The sequence below is a fragment of the Falco naumanni genome, chromosome 19 (genome assembly GCF_017639655.2).
Source record: "Falco naumanni isolate bFalNau1 chromosome 19, bFalNau1.pat, whole genome shotgun sequence".
NCBI classification, from domain to species: Eukaryota; Metazoa; Chordata; class Aves; order Falconiformes; family Falconidae; genus Falco; species Falco naumanni.
The window spans coordinates 374,400-391,269 of record NC_054072.1 but is presented as its reverse complement, the minus strand read 5'-3'; the positions used below and the strand labels follow the sequence as shown (position 1 = coordinate 391,269).

Below are 16,870 nucleotides of genomic sequence, written 5' to 3'. Positions count from 1 at the left end.
CAGGGGAATCCCGAGTGGCTGGAGCAGGACTGCACTGGGGGGGGGGGGGACGGGGTCATGGACGTTTTGTCCGGGTGTCTTGGGGGGCGGAGCCACATCGTGGCGGGGCTGTGGGGACCCCCAGGGCTGCACTGGGACAGGGGACCCCAAGGGCCACCCTGGGCTGGGGGGCACATTGAACTTCCTGGGGGCCCGGGAGCCACCATGGGGTGTTGGGTCCCCGAGATCTGCCCTGGGTTGGGGGCCCATGGGCCGCCAATGGGTGGGGGGGTCCCCGGGAGCCGCCCTGGGGGGGTGGGGTCGCCGCGGGAGCCGCCCTGGCCAGGGGTCCTCAATAGCCACCCCGGCATGGAGGGTCCCCTGGGCCGGGGTCCCGGGGCCGGGCTAGGCGGGTGCCGGGGCCGTGCGGGGGGTGCCCCCGGGAGAGGGGCGTGGCCTGGCGACCAAAGGGCGTGGTATAGCGGATTGGGGGCGTGGCCTGGAGACGGGGCGTGGCTGTTCTGGGGTGGGTAGGAGGTGGGAGGTCCCAAGGGGCGGTGCCGGGGGCGGTGCCGGGGGCGGTGCCGGTAAGTGGGGGGCGGTGCCGGGGGGGCGGTACCGGTAGTGCCGGGGGGCGGTGCCGGTAGCGGGGGCCGGTCCCGCGGCGGGCGGGGCGGCGGCGGCGCGGGGCGGGCGGGAGCGGGCGCTGCCATGGCGCTGAACCTCGGCAAGAACGGGCGGGCGCTGCAGGAGGCCTACGGGCGGGTGGTGGCGGCGGGGAGCCCCACCGACTGGTGAGGGGCGGAGGACTCTGCGAGGGGGGGCGGGGGGTGCCGGGACGGGGTGCCGGGAGGGGGGCTGGAGGGTGGGGGGGGTGGCTGTGGGGGTGTTTGGGGGGGCTCTGGGGGTATATAGGGGGGCTCTAGGATGTATGGGGAGGTGTGGTGGAGTTTGGGGGTCTCTGGGGTGTTGGGGGACCTGTGGGGGTGTATAGGGGGCCTCTGGTATGTTTGGGGGGGCTGTGGGGGTGTTTGGGAGGGGCTCTAGGGTATATGGGGGTCTGTGGGGTGTTAGGGGGGTGTATAGGGAGCTCAGGATCTCTGGGGCGGGAGTCTGGGGTGTAAAGGGAAGGTGTGAAACCAGGATGTGTGGGGGTGTCTGGGATGGGGCTGGGGGGCCTGGGGGGTGTTATGGGGGAAGGATTAGGGCTGGGCTGGGGTCTGGGGGGGATGTGGTGGAGGGGATCAGTTGGAGGGTGCGGGGGTGTCTGGGGTGAATGGGGGGATCAGGGGTGTGGGGTGCCTGGGGGGGGATGTGGGGTGTGCGGGGAAGCAGGGGGTGTGGGGGTGGCGCACACAAATGAGGCGTGTGGGGTTGTCTGGGAGGGTGCAGGGTCTGGGGAGGGGTCTCAGGGGTGTGGGATGACCTGGGGGGACATGGGGTCTGGGGGGGGGTGTCAGGGGTGTGGAGTGTCAGGTGGGATCAGGGGTGTGGGGTGTCTGGGGGGACATGGGGTGTCTGGGGGGACATGGGGTGTCTGGGGAGGTCAGCGCCGTGGGGTGTCTGGTGGGATGCGGGGTCTATGGGGGAACCAGGAAGTGCCCAGGATGTGGGGCAGGGGGTGTGGGGGGCCCAAGGGAGCTGTGTGCATGGGGGCACCGGCCGTGCCCCGTGAGTGGGGGGAGGTTTTGGGGGCACGCTGCAGGGAGGGCTGCAGCTGAGGGGAGATGCTGAGGGGCTCTGAGCTTCGAGGTGGGGGCTTCTCCCCCAGTGGGTGAAACCTCCACTTCCCCCCCCCCTCCCCCCCCCCAGGGCCCTTTTCACCTACGAGGGCAACAGCAACGACCTGCGCGTGGCCGGCTGCGGAGGTGAGGGCATGGGGGGCGACCCCCTGCCACCGGGCTGGGGGCTGCGCGGGGGTGTTTGGCTCCGGGGCAGGGGACACCACTCGCTCCCGCGCCTCCTGGGGAAGGGTGGCTTTTTGTGGGGTTTTCTGTAATCCCCGAGCCTGTTCTCACCCCTGGCGCTGGCGAGGGGTGGTCTGGTGGCGGGAGCTGGCAGGAGCATGTGCCGGGGTGCTTGGTGCAGATTTGGGATGAGGAAAACAGCGAAGGGTCTGGGTGGCAGGTGGGAGCGGCGCGTGCGTGGCTCTGCCTTCTCCTTCCCTTGCATTTTCCTCTTTTCCCAAGGATCCGGAGTCCGGGTCCCTGGACCTCCTTGCAGCCCTGAAGTATTTTAGATCCCAGCCGGCCGCAGCACAAGGTGACAGAGGGACCATGAAGCGCCTCAGGGCTGGCTTCCTCGGCTGGGGCTCCAGCTCGCTGCTGCCCAAGTGCCCTTCCTTCTTTGTTTCCCTGCTCTGTGGGACCTTTTTAATTTTTTTGGTTTTTTAATCCGGCTGCCGATTCCCACACAAATCCTTCTGGATGCAAAGCCAAAGCTGTTAGAAAGCCGCGCATCCAGGCAGGTTTTTCTGCTCTGCATCCGCATCCCCCCGAGCTCGGCTGTGTTCCCTCACTGGCCACCCTTCTCCTTTGGGAGCATTCCTTGGCTGCTGCGGTTGGGTGCTGCGTCCCTGGGCAGGGCAGGGCTCGGCAAAGCCTGTGGTGCCAGGGCCTGTCCGGCTCTTTCCGAGCTGCCGCGGAGGATGCGCCGGCCTGAGCACGGACCCGCGGCCGCGGGGGCTCTGTGGGGCCGAGACAAGGTGTGCCGCTGTCGAAGCGTGAGGGTCATACGGAAAAGATCTGAGCTTGGGGCTCACGCAGGTGCTGGCTCCTTGGTGAGGTTTAAATTAAAAGCGCCGAGTGGTTCATAGGCTGGAGTCGGCTTGGTTCGGGGCAGCGTGCTGCGGAGCTGGGACCCCCCCGCAGAGCTCCGCTCCTCCCAGTGCTTCCCTTGTGTCCCTCCGTGCCCGCGTTAAACACTGACCCGGTGCCTGGCGAGGGCTCGCAGCCGCCGACCAGCTTCGGGCTTCCAGCCTGAAACTTTTCTGCTTGCCGGGCTTGGAAACCACGGTGCCAAATTTAGAGCCGAAACGTAAATATTTAATAGTGGAGAAGAAAACAATCTCGGGTCCTGCTGCAGTGCGGAGCACAGCGGGCTGGGCTCTGCCGTCACCGGCTGTAAGCAGTAGCTTGTTTTCCACTTTTCAGGGGTCAGGCAAATCGAAGTAGGAGGAATTGTGGTCTGTGGGAATTTTTTTTAAATGAGAGCACATGTTTTTGCCTTTTTCCTCCTTTTCTGGTAGTTTTTTGGCATGCAGTTCTCGCGGGAGCGACGCTGCAGTTCGTGGGGCGGCGCAGCACTTTCCATCGCTCGCCCGCCGTGCACAGACCCTCTGCTGAGCCTTCCTCCGCACAGAGCTGGGCTCCCCTCTCCTCCTCCTCCTCTCAGGGCTGGGAGCATCCCCTGCAGAGACCTGCCTGGCGGGGCCCTGAGGGTTCGGCACCGTGAGGAGAGCGCGAGGGCAGCCGTTGCCTCCCGCGGCTGGTGACGGTGACCGGTGACCGTACCCCGTGCCAGCCTCTTGCTGTCATTTCTGCTTCCCGTGTGATGAAGCGGGGCTCGTTGCAGCCGCCGGCGGACCTGGAATGTGGGACAGGAACAAGGCGTAGCTGGTTCTTGGGACTTTTCTGAGCTTCGTCGCGTTGGTGACGGGCAGCGGAGATCTCACCGGAGACCTCACGGTGCTGTTCCGCGTAGGAGCATGTGGGCAGAGCGTGCGGCTGCCTGCGCTGGCTAAAGCCTTTAGTTAGTCGGGGGCACGTGAGCATCGCCCTGCCCTGGCATCGCTTGCCTTGTGTTACGGAGCCGGGTCCTTCCATACGTGGGTTTGTGCTCGTTGCAGTGAAGCTCTGAGGAAGAGGAGCTCTGGCAGCGAAGGCTGCTCGGAGCAGGGGCACTGGGGAGAGCGGGCTGAGGGTCGGCTCCTGCGCAGCCAAGCGGGTAATGGGCGAGCTGGGCTAAGCACGAGGGGTCTGAAATGCTTTTGGTGCGGGACAGCTCCAAGTCTAACAGGAATAACCTCCAGCAGGCTGTAGCCTCCACAGGCTCGGCCGTTCCCACCACGTGTACGTGACCTGCTTGTCTTAACGCCCTCTCCTTTCTCTCCTGGGGCAGATGGGGGCCTGGAGGAGATGGTGGAGGAGCTCAACAGCGGGAAGGTGATGTATGCCTTCTGCAGGGTGAAGGATCCCAACTCTGGCCTGCCCAAATACGTCCTCATCAACTGGGTGAGTGGGGCAGACCGCCGCCTTTCCGGAGAGAGACCTGCTGCAGATAAATCCCTGTTTCTCCCCTCAATTCTCTCCAGAACCTCAGTTGCCCAGTGCTCGGCAGCCAGCACTGGGGTGGGGGATCCCCCCCCCCACGCTGCAGCGTCGAGGACGTACCGCGCCCGCTGCTGTGGGTGCAGACCCCACGGACACAGGCGAACACGCTGGGAGGACTCACTTCCCCATTGTGTCTTTGGCCATGTGGCTCGCTCCGCTGGCAGCGACGCTGCTGGCAAACGGCTCCAAACCCATCAGGGATGGGTGGAATGAGGCGCTTGAGGTTCAGCAGGAGCTGGGAGCCCTTGTGGTGTGGCCGTTGTCCCTGGGCAGGGGGCTCGCCGTGTCCCGCTGGGCAGTGCTTGCTGCAGAGCGGGCTGTTTTCCATGCAGCGAGCTCTGGGGAGCCCTCGCCGTGGCCGGGGCCGGTGTGGATGTTTTGCAGGCTTAGATCAAGGTGCTGCCGCTATAAAACCAGCCTGGGGTGGGACTCTGCTAAGCAGGTGCCGGTGGTTTCTCTTTGCAGACTGGCGAGGGCGTGAATGACGTGAGGAAAGGAGCCTGTGCCAACCACGTCAGCACCGTAGCCAACTTCCTAAAGGTCTGGTCCTCTTAATGGCATCCTCCCCGTACCAGTGGGCACTGGGCTGGGCGTCCCCAGCCACGGGGACCCTGCACCCTGCCCTTTGGGGGCTGTTTGCGGGCGGGATGGTGGCCAGGAGAGCCTGGGAGTGCTCGATACCCGCTGCGCTTCCCTACCCGAGCCCTTTTCCTTCCCTTGGGAGCTCCGGGAGCGTGGGCAGGACCTGTCAAAGCAGCGTGGTGGGTTTAGTGGCTTCTGGAGTCACCCCCTCACTCCTGTGCTGGCTTTCTCCCTGCTCAGGGGGCTCATGTCACCATCAATGCTCGTGCGGAGGAGGATGTGGAGCCCGAGCTCATCATGGAGAAGGTCGCCAAGGCCTCTGGGGCCAACTACAACTTCCACAAGGAGAGCAGCAAGTTCCAGGACTCAGGCCCTCAGGCTCCCGTGGTGAGTTGGCTCCGTGGGGGCTTCCTGGTCCCTCTGGGCTTGCAGTTGGGCAGAGGCTGGGTCCACTGTCACGCTGCGGTGGAAGGGGCTCCCTGTGCTCTGCTGTGCTGGCGCTGGAAGCGCTGGTGGTTTTACCCAGGGCTGGTTCCTCTTGGGCTTGTTGCAGGATGGATCAGGACACGAGCATGGGATGGTGGCACAGGCGAGATGTCCTTGTGGCAAGCAGAAAGCCTAAGCTCTCCTCTCTGTAGACCCAGCCATGATTTTAAGCAGGACTGGTTCCCCTCAGCTCTATTCAAGTTTTTAGAGACACAAAATCTCCAGCTTTTAAAATTTGCAGAGTATCTGCGAGGCTGGGGGCTCCTCCGAAGCTGTGGCGCAGCCGAGGGACAGGGAAGGTGTCAGTGCAGCAGCATTTTGACCTGCTTGCAAAGGAAAACCGAGGCTTCCCGCGGTGCTGTGAGGTGTTGAGGCCAGAGATCTCAGTGGCTTCCTTTCTGTCTGCATGGAAACGTTCTGTGGGCAGGTGTCTTAACACCCCCCTCCTCAAGCAAGTGAGGTTTCTCAGCTGCACAAGGGAGAAGCTCAGCTGCACGTGCTCTCCGATTCTGAATCGCTTGACCCCGCTCCGGGACATGGGTGAGGAGCAAACTGGAGCTTTGCAGGACCCTCACCTGTCCCTCGGCGCCACGCTGGTGCGGCAGTGCCACGTTCCCGTGTGTCCTGGTCACTTATTCGCTGGCTGCTCCAGTCTGGGCTCTGCGGGCGACCTGATTTTTGCTTGGGGGATGATGAAAACCGGGGTGGAAGTCCCCATTCCTGGTGACAGGCACATGGCTGGGCCACGGCCAGCCCTGCTTTAAAGCCTGGGACAAAGCGTCAGGCTGCAGGAACTTGTAAAGAGTCACAGACTGTGCTGAACACGGCGTCGTGCTGGTTTTGCTGTTGCATTCTATCACAAAGTGTCTAGTTTTTCTTTATGCTGAATATCTTCCCTTGACCCTTTCAACTCAGCCTGCTGGCCCTTGGTGTTGTGGGGCTGCCAGGGGAAGGCAAAGAGGGGCTGGCCAGTCCCGTAGCAGCAGGAGAAAGCTGCCAGAAAGCTGCCAGGACAAATTTCTGCAGAGAAATGCAAAAATGGTGATTGCTTACGGGCTGCTGCTCACCTGTGCCGCCTTCTGCCTCCTTCAGGGCTCCGTCTACCAGAAGACAAATGCAATATCCGAAATCAAGAGAGTCAATAAGGATAATTTCTGGGCCAAAGCCGAGGTGAGTGTTGCCACTTCTCTTCAGCAGCCAGGCGTAAGCAGGACGAGGCGTTTGGATTTAGCTGGAGATTTCTCTCCGTCTGCATCCCCCCTCTGTAACGTGGGCTCCCCTGCCCAGAGTCAGGGATCCAGACCTCGAGCGGGTGGGGAGCTGGGCTGGCTCCAGGGGTCCTGCTGCCTTGGGCTGCCAGGGGAGGATGAAATCAGCCTTGAAGAGCAAGATGCTTTTCATCTCATCTTAATTTGGGCTCAGGGCCGCTGGAGCAGGTGCATGGGGAGACTGCTGGGCTGCAACCCCGTTCCCGGTGGGTGGCAAACTCCGTTTTTTTTTTTTTTTGGGGGGGGGGGCTGTTTTTTGACCTTTCTGAAGGCAGCTCTCCCAGGCGGAACAGCAGGGTGAGCCTGCTCTGTATTTGCTTCCTGTTCAGGTTGCTTGCAGCAGGGTTTTACAGCGGTTTAGCAATCGTGTGTGAAGCTTCAGGCTGCGGAAGTGTCGCAGGCACCGCGGGAGCTGCCAGGGGATCCACCGTGCCAGCTGGTGGCATGGTGCAGCGTACAGGGACCTGGGGGGGTTCTCGGAGCTAAACCCACCACTTGACTCTCGTCTTCCATTAGAAAGATGAAGAAAACCGCCGGCTGGAGGAGAAAAGGAGAGCAGAGGAGGAGCGGCAGCGGCTAGAGAGAGAGCGTCGAGAGCGGGAGCTGCAGGAAGCAGCTGGGCGAGAACAGAGATATAAAGCCAGATCCAATGAGATCGAAGCCCAAAAGTGAGTCCCCGCTGCTGGCAGGTGCTTGTGACGATGCCTGGAGCCCATCCCGCTCTTCGGGATCTCTCAGCTTGCTCTCGGTGGTCTGTGCGCCCTGGGCACCGCCTCTTCCAGGCTGCTGCCCTGTGCTGACGGTGGAGCGTTGTTCCGCAGCGGGGGCAGGTTTTGCCTGTGCGTTCTCTGCTGCTGCAGCCGCTGCAATCCCAGGAAACCTCCTTCGAGGTAGCGCATGTGGCGGGGATCGGCCTCAGCTTGCGCTGGGACAGGCTTAGCCCAGCCACCCCTGCGGGGCACAGCCCTCGGGCACCATCATCCACGGGTCCCATCCTGACAGCTGCTGTGCGGTCCGAGCATCGGTCTGCACGTGCCGACGTGTCAATGTGTCGCATTTGCTTTTGCTCACCTTCCTGGAGCGGTGGCGAAGGTTTGGCCCAGCTGATTGGGCTAGCCTGTGGGCTCCTCCAGCCGGGGGTCCCCCAGCAAGCCCCTGCAGTGGGGAGAGCATCTTCTCCCTGGCTGAACCACTGTTTATCCAGCACCACCTGTGGGTCTTCCTGCCTGTGGATCCTGCCCCAGCACCGCGTGCCCCGCTAGTGTCACCAAAACCTGTGGCTGTGGGACGGGGGTCCGCAGGGTGCCAGCAGGCTGGGTTGGGTGGTGGAGGGCTCTGAGCTCTGCACAGAGGAGGTGGCATGTGCCAGGCGGTCATTGTGCTCCATCTGCTGATTTCCTTCCTCTCTGAGCCTGGCGTGACCCCAGGGAGCCTTCTTGGCGGTGGAGCCGGCTCCCGCGGGCACTGCCTTCCTGTTCTGAGCCTCCGTGGGGAAGTCTGTCTCACCCGTCCCTGCCGGTGATTTTGTCTGTGCCCCGAAGGAAGAGGCTTCCCCGGTTTGGTCCTGCTCTTTGAAGCAGCTTCTGCTGCTCTGCTCCTCTCTGCTTGCTGTTCCCCCCGCACGGCTCGGAGGGGGGCCTGTGGCTCCCCACCTGGCCCCAGAAATGGGAAAATGTCCTGCCTTCGGTCTTCCCTGTGCGGCTGCAGCAGGGTGAGGTCCCAGAGCAAACCACTCACCCTGCCTGTTCGTTAACCCTGATTTGTCATTTGTCACCGCAGGAGGCTCCAGCAGCAGCAGGAGGCAGAGAACAGGGACAAGGAGCAGCAGCAATGGGTGAGCTTCAGCGTTGTCCCCATGGCGAGGTCTCATCACACATCCTCTCAGTGGAGGGGGCAGGGTGCCACGGTGCAGAGGTGGAGGGTGGTGGAGGAGCCCCCCGGGCACTGCTGTGGTGGGTGGGGGGCATGGAAAGACCCATGGACGCCCTCTGGCAGGGGAGGTGCCACAGGCTGGTCCTCCAGGTCTCTTGCTCCATCCTTGATTTCGCTGGATGGGCTTCAGTTTCGTTGGATCTGGCTTTACATCTCTGCTCACGCTGGCTGCGTGCTCCCGGCAGCTGGTCCGGCCGCAGCCTTGGGGAAAGCAGAGTTTAAAACTCTCTGAGCCTGGGGACTCTGGAGGGAACTTAAGTCCTTATCCTCAGACTGGCAGAGCTCCTGCATCTCCCAGATCCAGGGGGTTTCCTCCTCATGCACCCTCCATCGCCGTGGCTGGTCCTTGTTCCCATTTCTCCTGTCCTGGGGGCTGCCTGGGGGAGCGGGGGTCTCGCTGGGGAAGGAGGGCGCTGGCTTGGTGCCCACCCAGGCTGTAGCAGACCCTTTCTTGTGCCACAGAGGGAGCAAGCTGAGGAGTACGAGGCCAGGCAGCGGAAGGGCTTCAAGAGAAGTGAGTCGGTGGAGAAAGCCCAGGTACGCCGCCAGGAGCCTGAGCGCGCTGCCGGGGGGCTGCGGTGGCTCGGCTCCCCCCTCGCGCCGCTCCCTGTCTCAGGGCTGTGGCGCCTTGACCGCGGGGTCTGCGCCCCCTTCGCCTTCGCAGGAGGCCGCGTCGCTGATAGCGCAGAGGGCGGTGAACCCCCGCGACATCTTCAAGCAGAGGGAGAAGTCGATGCCGGCGGACGCGGTGGCGGCCGCCCAGCCAGGTACGGCGGGGTGCGGCGCTGGGCCAGGGCGGGCAGCGGGGGGCAGTTCCTGGCCCGGGTGCTGCGATGGGGGAGCGTGGCTGGGGGGGTGTTACCCGTGAGGCCACCGTCCCGCCGAGCACGGGCAGCTGCCATCACACCCTGCGCTCTCTGCCACGGGCAGAGCGGTGTCTCTTGCCTGGCTCGTGTGGTTTGCTGTGGCACAGCTCTCGCTGCCGGCTGCGCCAGCTTTCAGCAGCTGAGGTGGAAATTTTCTATACTTCGACACCACTTCTGATGCTTAAACTTTTTTTTTTTTTTTTTTTAAATGAAAATTAAATATTTTAATGCCAGGAAAGCACCACTGTTGGAATCTATCCCGTTGGTTCCACCTGATACTTTCTTTTCACTGGCTGAACCAAGCAGGAGTGCGTCCCTTAGAACAGACCAGTCTGATCTATCGGACAGAAACCAGGAAGCTGTGAAAACCAAAGCTGAAAGTGGCCAAGGAAGTCACTGAGAGCACGTGACATCCTCCGCAGTCGGTGCAGCCTTCTTGAAAGTGCCTTGAATTAATTTGCAATAAGCACTTTTATTTTGTGATATGAGGGCAAACGCACTTGCTTTAGGTAGGCAAGCCATCGGCGGGACAGGATGGAATGCCGCGGCGGGGGGTGGGGTGGAAACGTCTTTCTTGCTGTTTAAATGTCACAGAGGGCGGCTGATTGCTGAGGGTGAGAAATCCCTCGGGGTTGCCCTCGTTAGTATTCGGTGTTTTTCAATGGAGGAAAGGAAGACAAATGCCCTGGCACTGGTAAAAGCCAGTGAGGTTGGTGCTTACTCACTGCCGTGCTGGGGCAGGGCTCACCTACCGCTCCTGCTTGGCTTTTGTTTGCACCCAGAAGCACAGATGGGGGAGATAACGGCCGATGGTTACCTCCTGCCAAGGAAAGTGCGCTGGCTTAGAAGGCTGGGAGCAACCAGCCTGAGCTGTACCCCTCCCGGCTGCTGATCCTAACAATGTCTGCGAAATTCAGGGTGCTCCAGAAATTCAGGGTGCTCCAGAAATTCAGGGTGCTCCAGAAATTCAGGGTGCTCCAGAAATTCAGGGCGCTCCAGAAACTGCCGCGGAGAGTCGGACCCGGGTGAATGGTGGCCTCCAGCTACTCTTCCTCCCCCAAAATATATCTCTCTGTTTTTTCCCTTGGCTGCAGCTACTGCTGTAACCAGTAGACAAACTTGTTTTTTGTAACCAGGATTAGAGCTGGAAAATCCTGCTTAGGAGGAGGACTGAGCCACGGGCTCCTAAGGCAAAAAGCGTCTGGCAACACCCTTTGGTGGCTGACTCCTGGGGATCCGTGGAGCTGTCACCTGGAGCATGGAAGCCTTGATGCCTGCCTGGCTCCTGCAGCGCATTTCACTCCTTTTCCAGGCAAACTTCGCAGCCCTTTCCTGCAGAAGGAGGTGAACTCTGTGCCGAGTCCTGCCTCCCCGGTCTCTCCTGCCCGGGATGCTGCCCCAGCCTCCTTCGCCCCCTCCTCTGCTTGGGGGATGCCTCCAGCCTCCCTGGTACCCGCAGCAGGTGTGTGGCTTTGCTTCCTCGCCTAACCAAAGCTTTTCACCTCGCCTCTCCAAAGAGATCCCCAAAACTGGGCATGCTGAGGTTAGGTTCCGAGTGTCTTTTGTTTTTCCATGCCTTGGCAGAACACGTGCGGATCTTCAGGTCAGAAACCCACAGCGATGTCTTTGGCCGTGGCGGGGGTGGCAGGGGCTGAGCGTGGTGCTGAGGCCGGGAAAGGTGGCCGGTTGTTGCTGCCTGGTGCAAAGGTCCCTCGTTTCCTCCTGGGGCTCAGCAGAAGGTTCAGCAGCTGAGGGGATGAGGAAATCTCCTGGCTGAAAGGCTGACATTCAGCTGCGTGCACCCCCAGAGCCCCCTCCAGGCCTCCTGCTGCAGGGGCTTTGAGGTTTGCACCCAGACCTTTCCAAAAGGCCTTTGAGACCCAGCAAAGAGGGCTTTTTACCCCCACGCAGTGATTTCCCTCTGGGCAGCAGCCAGCTCTAGCAGTTAGAGCTGTTTTGCCATCCCAGTAAAGACCAGAGGATGCGCGCGTGCCGTGGCGCAGGGCTCCCCCTGCCCAGGCGTCGCTGCCCTGGCTGGGGGGGCACGGCAGGGACCGTGGTGGGATGCTCTGTCTCCTTTCGGGTGGTTTGGCTGGGAGGAGGGCTGGCTGTATCCAGAAGGTTTTCCCATGTGCCGTGGGTGGCACGGAGGTGTTGCTTTGTCCTTGAAGGGCTGTGTCATTCCACATCCCTGCTGGCTTGTCCCCGGCTCTCCAGGCTGCTTGCTGCCCTCTCCCAAGGCTGCCCCACAGCTTTGCTTCAGGAAGGTGGGCGCTGGCAGACAGCCCCCAGGCTGCCATTTCCCTGCTTCCCCAGTAAGTCAGAATTTACCTGGTCACAACCAAACCCTCGGAGCAATTGAGTTCAGCAAAATGCTTCGGCCAGAAATAGGTTTTCTTTGGTGGAGCAGAACCAGCCGTTGTTTCAGAGCGACTTGTTACGCTTTCACTCCCGTCCACCCCAGGGACTCGGTGGGGCAGGAGTGAGCAGGGGGCCAGCAAGCTGAGCTCCAGCGGTCCCCCGGCTACAGGCACTGCTAGATGCTGCTCTTGGCCGTGGCCTCTGCACCAACCCTTCCCCATCAGGTTTGGTGTTCGCCACAAGGAGCAGCTTGGAAACAGTTCATCTTGAGCAAGAATATTCCTTTCCACGTCAGAGATCCCGACTCTCTCCCTTGTCCTTTTCATCGCTCCCGAACCCCCTGCTCACCCCGTGACTGGGTTTGTGCCTGCTGGACCCATCCCCTCGGCAGGACAGGAGACCCGGAGGGTGTCCATGCTAGACGTTTGGTGGCACCTCAGCCTGGAGCAGCAGCCAGACAAGCGAGGGGACAGGAGGAGGTTCAGGTGACGGATGTCGTGGTGAGATGCCATGTGTTTCTGTTGCAGGACAAGACTCCGGGTACAACTCAAGCATCGCAGCTTCCCACGTGGAAGAGGCAAATCTGTATGAGGAGCCGCCGGACCCCTCGGCCATCTATGAAGAACCCCCTCAGGTTGGTGCATGGGAGAGGACAGAGGACCCTGGAGTGACAAGGGCACCTGAGAGCTGGCCAGGATCCTCCCGCGACAGAGGGTGGCTTGGTCTCAGCTTTTAGGATGAGCCTGGAACCCTCGTACGAGTGTCTCTGTGGGTGCAAGCATCCTCCGGCGCTCCCAGCTGCCTGGGCTAAAACCTGTGGCGAGCTGAGAAACCCCGGAGTTCTCGCACGCTCAGGTCACATCCACATGGCTGGGGTGCTGTGTCCCTTCGCAGCGCTGACAGCGAGAGGTGCTGGTGCTGAGCCCCCGTGTCACCCATCCCACAGCCTGAGGTCGCTCCAGCTGGTGTCACCGCCCTGTCCCTGGAGCCCTGCGAGGTGGGGGGTGGGTGGGTGGGGGGAGTGGGGGACACACCCTCTCGTCAGCCCCTTTGCCAAAGTGCTTTCGCCTCCTGCTGCTTCGCAGGTCCCAAACCAGCGGAGCTGACAAAGCCCAGCTATTCTTGGCATGCTCTGTCAGATTCTCCAGCGTCTAATAGTGGGGTTGTGTCACGCTGCAGTGTTGCCCTTGGAGATGTCGTGGCTGTTTGGTTCCCTTTCCTCTGTTCCTCCATCTCCCCTCCCACCCCCTGCTCACAAAACCACAAGCGTTTCAAACACACTTAATTTTCTCATTCTTGAATTTGTCTGGAAGTGTCCAGCTGGTTCAAGAGGAGCAGGAGATGGGCTGAACTGTTGCCTCAGCCTTCCTCTGCGAAAGAAAAAATAAAAAAAAAAGAAAAAAAAAAAAAAGAAAAAAGAAAGTAAAGAGCCACCAGCTCAGGTCTCAAAATAGCAAAGAGAAACGCTTGGGGATCCGGGCTTGGAGCTGGTCCAGCTTCACCAGACTTAAATGTGGGGGTGCTGAGCCGCTCTCTGCAGCAGGGGTCCTGAGGGATGCGGATCCGCTCCCAGAGGGGCTGTCTGCTGCCGGTCTCTGGTATTTCTGGTCGTGGTGCTGGCTGCCGGGCCAGAGCACCGCGGGATCGGTGTGGGTTGGTGAGCCAAACCGGAGAGCTGGCCCCCTCTGTTCCCCCGGTGCACGGCTGGCTCGCCTGCTGTCTCCTCTCTCCTGGCAGGGACGCGTGGCGTGACATTCCCAGAGCCACTGTTTTTATCCCGGGGGGCGTCTGGGGTCTCCTGCATGCGATGCTCTGAGGCTCGTGGGGCTGATCTGAATCTCTGGGTGTTGCACGGTGTTGGACTCCTCCCCTCCCACCGTTTTCTCTTGCAATTCCCGGTGGGCATCACCTCCTGGTCTGCCCGGGCAGCCAAGCAGGGCCGTGAGAAGTGGAGCAGGGCGATGTGCACCCCGTGTGCCGGCATTGGGGTGGCGACCCCCCAGGCTGCAGACCCTTGCAGTGCCTGTTGAAGCGCGAGCTGCCTGGCACTGCACCGTTCACGCCGGTAACTCCTGTCGTGCCTCTCTCCTTCCCGAAGGGACACGTTGACGATGCCAAATACGACTACGCCGCTGAGTACCAGCAGCCGCCGGACCTGACCGGGAAGGGGCTGTGTGCCCGGGCGCTCTACGACTATCAGGCTGGTAAGAGCTGCAGGGCTCGGGCTTTGCCTCTGAACTGGGGGGGGGCTTTGCTGGGCCCAGTCTGTTCCCGGAGAGCCAGACTGGAGACACCACCCACCACACTGGGCGTTCCCACGGCTGTGCACTGGGTAAAGCGTCTTCCACCCAAATCAGAGCTGGAAAAGCAAGCAAAGGGAGCTGTTGGCTTCTGGATTTTTTCCTCTAACATCTGTTCGCGCTTGCCTCCCTGTCTTCCCTCCCCTGCCTCCTGCCTCAGAGCCTGTTTTACCCAGATATTCATGTTATAATTTACCGACCCCCAGCCTTTCGCAACAGCAGTGGGGCTGGGCTGCCCTCGCTGCCCGCGGCCGTAGAAGCACCGCTCTGCTGGGGAGGGGGCTCTCAAGGGGTTTGGCTGCAGCAGCGCACGGCCCCAGGGAAACTGAGTCACGGACCCCTTCCTTTAAGCAAAGGGGTGGCTGTCAGGGGGGCTGCGTGCCTGGCACAGTGTGTCCCTGCAGGAGGGTCGTCCGAGGCAGGGGGGGACTCCCAGCCTCTCTGGCTGTGCCGGGCAGGGGGGTCGGGTTGGTTTTAACCCCCTCCCTCACTCTGCCTCATTCCAGCTGATGACACCGAGATCTCGTTTGATCCGGAGAACATCATCACCAACATCGAGATGATCGACGAAGGCTGGTGGCGCGGCTATGGTCCCGACGGCCACTTTGGCATGTTCCCTGCCAATTATGTGGAACTGATAGAGTAAGGGGGCTGGCAGGGGCTGCAGGGACCAGAGCTGCTCCATCCCCCTGGGAGTGTTTGACTCCTGCCTGATTCTTCCAAACGCTGTGTGGCTTTTATTTCTTTTTTTTTTTTCTTTTTTTTTTTTTTTCTCTCCAAGTGAAGTGCCATTGCCCTGCTCCCTCGCAGCAGGGCTGACCCAGGCACTGCTCCTCTCTGCCCTCTCCCATCCCCCATAGCTGGCCCTTGGTTGGGATGAAGGGTCCCATCCCATCCTGAGCCCCTGCAGTGCTGATCTCCCCCTCCTCCCTCTGGTTTGGAGTGTGAATTCTCTTTCAGGACTGAAGGAGGGGATGACTAATCCCTTATGGGGCATTTTCAGGGAACAAGTTGCCTCTCCCCCCATGCTCCCTCTGAGCCCGTGGCCACGATGGAGATACCCCTTTCCCCATTTTGGCTCACTGACAAAGCTCACTACGCTGATTTTAGCATCTCACAGGGTGTGACAGCACCAAGAGAGCCAAAACTTGGCTCCGCGGCGTTGCCATCCCCACCCTGAGCATCCCAGAGCTGACACCAGGGCTGTCCCAGGTGCCCCAGTGTCTTCCTCTCTGCTGTGCCCACCGGAGGGGTTTCCTCTGCCCTTCCCTCTCCCCAAACCATGCTTTGGGAATGTAAATCATGCGTGAGCAAGCTCCCCTGCAGAGGAGATCCAGCGAGGCCAAAGCGGGTGGTTTGAGTTAATTTTTCAGCAAAACCTGTGAGCATGGGATCCCTCCCCTCCTCCGTCACCCCAAATTCACTGTGAACAAGGAAGAGCCCAGCCCAGCTGCCACCTTCCCCCTGTGTTGTTTCTTCCCTCGGTGTTGCTTTAGAAGTAGAAGGAGAGGATGGGGTTTGGAGGTGCCGAGGGTCCCGGCTCGCCCACCCCTCCGACAGCACTGGGGGATGCAGCGGCTCCCCTGAGCCTGTTCCCCTGGGTCCTGTGGGCTCCTTCCCCACTGCTCACTCCTCCCGTTCCCTCCCTGTCCCTCCCAGCAACAATAAAGGGCTTTTCTTTGGTGATGGATGCAGCAGGATCTGTGCAGTCCTGGGCAGGAATTGGGGTGAAATGCCAGTGCGTTGGCACGGGGCCGGGCAGAGCTCACGCATCCCTGATGTCAGCCGTGAGCGCTAACGAGAAATCTTAATAAGGCAAAGCCGAGCTGTGCGGGGGAATCGCCACGTGTTTTTGCAACAGGTCACCGTGACCAGGCTCGTGCTCCAGAGAGGGGGAAGGAAGTCAGGGATAATTGGATAAATAATTAGCCCCAGCGCTCATTATTTGAGTCTAATGAGGGAGGGAGGTTTGGTCAGGAAAGCAGCCGGAGGCAGTGGCTGGCAGAAATGAGCAGCAGTGACGGGGGTCCTGCATGTAGAGGGGCTTTAGGGGTGTTCTTGGGGACGTGAGGACATCGGGGATGGCAGGGGGGGATGACATCAGGGACACATGGGCATGGAGGCTGCAGGGACACCAGGATGAGGGGACCTTGGTGGGGCAGGGACACTGAGGATGTGGAGACAAGAGGGACTTGGGGACACGGGTGATTTGGGGACGTGGGGTCCCCAGGGATGTGGGGACCCAGGGCTGGCAGCCAGGTGGGTGCCACAGGCCATCTCCCACCTTTTCCAACTGTGTGGGGGTTGGGTACTCATGCAAGGACGAGCGCTTCCCTGTCACCACAGCAGGGGGTGTCACCCCAGGGGGCAGAGGTCTGGTGCAGTCATGACACAGGTGGCCCTGCAGGATGCCATATGGGGTGGCGTCACGCCGGGGTGCTGGGGACATCTTCCTGCTGCTGCCACAGCCCCTGCACTGCCGTAGCCCTGCACTGTCTGTGTCCTCTCGTGTCCCCCCATCCCCAGGGCTGGCACAGCACCCAGAGCAGCACGACGTAGGACTCGGCACCTTTCCTTTATTCGCCAGAGCCTGGGTGCAGGATGGGGGAAATGTGGATGCAGGGGTGGGGTGGGCATGGAAATGGTGTAGGCACAGAGGTGGGGTGGGCAGGAAGATGATGTGGGCATGGGGACAGCATGGGCATGGAGATGATGGGGTGCAGGTGGCACAGCACGGGCATGGGGTGGTGCGGGCATGAGCAGAA

General features: G+C 61.3%; 1 protein-coding gene across 3 annotated transcripts; it reads left to right on the top strand.

Moving 5' to 3' along the window:
* Window positions 1-662: 662 nt before the first annotated feature.
* On the top strand, window positions 663-15,791 carry DBNL (drebrin like). Of its 3 annotated transcripts, none has more exons than XM_040618210.1 (14): window positions 663-773; window positions 1,792-1,847; window positions 4,099-4,211; window positions 4,776-4,850; window positions 5,133-5,279; window positions 6,471-6,548; window positions 7,163-7,314; window positions 8,426-8,480; window positions 9,041-9,115; window positions 9,243-9,345; window positions 10,757-10,906; window positions 12,333-12,439; window positions 13,904-14,009; window positions 14,612-15,791. In XM_040618210.1, the coding sequence occupies exons 1-14, from the start codon at window positions 691-693 to the stop codon at window positions 14,749-14,751; spliced, it is 1,440 nt and encodes a 479-aa protein (XP_040474144.1). In that variant the 5' UTR covers window positions 663-690; the 3' UTR covers window positions 14,752-15,791. The 3 variants fall into 3 exon arrangements, with proteins under 3 accessions (XP_040474144.1, XP_040474145.1, XP_040474146.1); XM_040618212.1 differs by lacking the exon at window positions 663-773 and adding an exon at window positions 2,169-2,241; XM_040618211.1 differs by lacking the exon at window positions 10,757-10,906.
* Window positions 15,792-16,870: the final 1,079 nt, after the last annotated feature.

Excerpts from the sequence above, each read along its gene's own strand:
- DBNL (XM_040618210.1), top strand. The coding sequence starts at position 691 with ATGGCGCTGAACCTCGGCAAGAACGGGCGGGCGCTGCAGGAGGCCTAC. Across the intron at positions 12,440-13,903 it reads TCTATGAAGAACCCCCTCAG|GGACACGTTGACGATGCCAA; the intron begins GTTGGTGCATGG and ends TCCTTCCCGAAG. Across the intron at positions 14,010-14,611 it reads GCTCTACGACTATCAGGCTG|CTGATGACACCGAGATCTCG; the intron begins GTAAGAGCTGCA and ends GCCTCATTCCAG.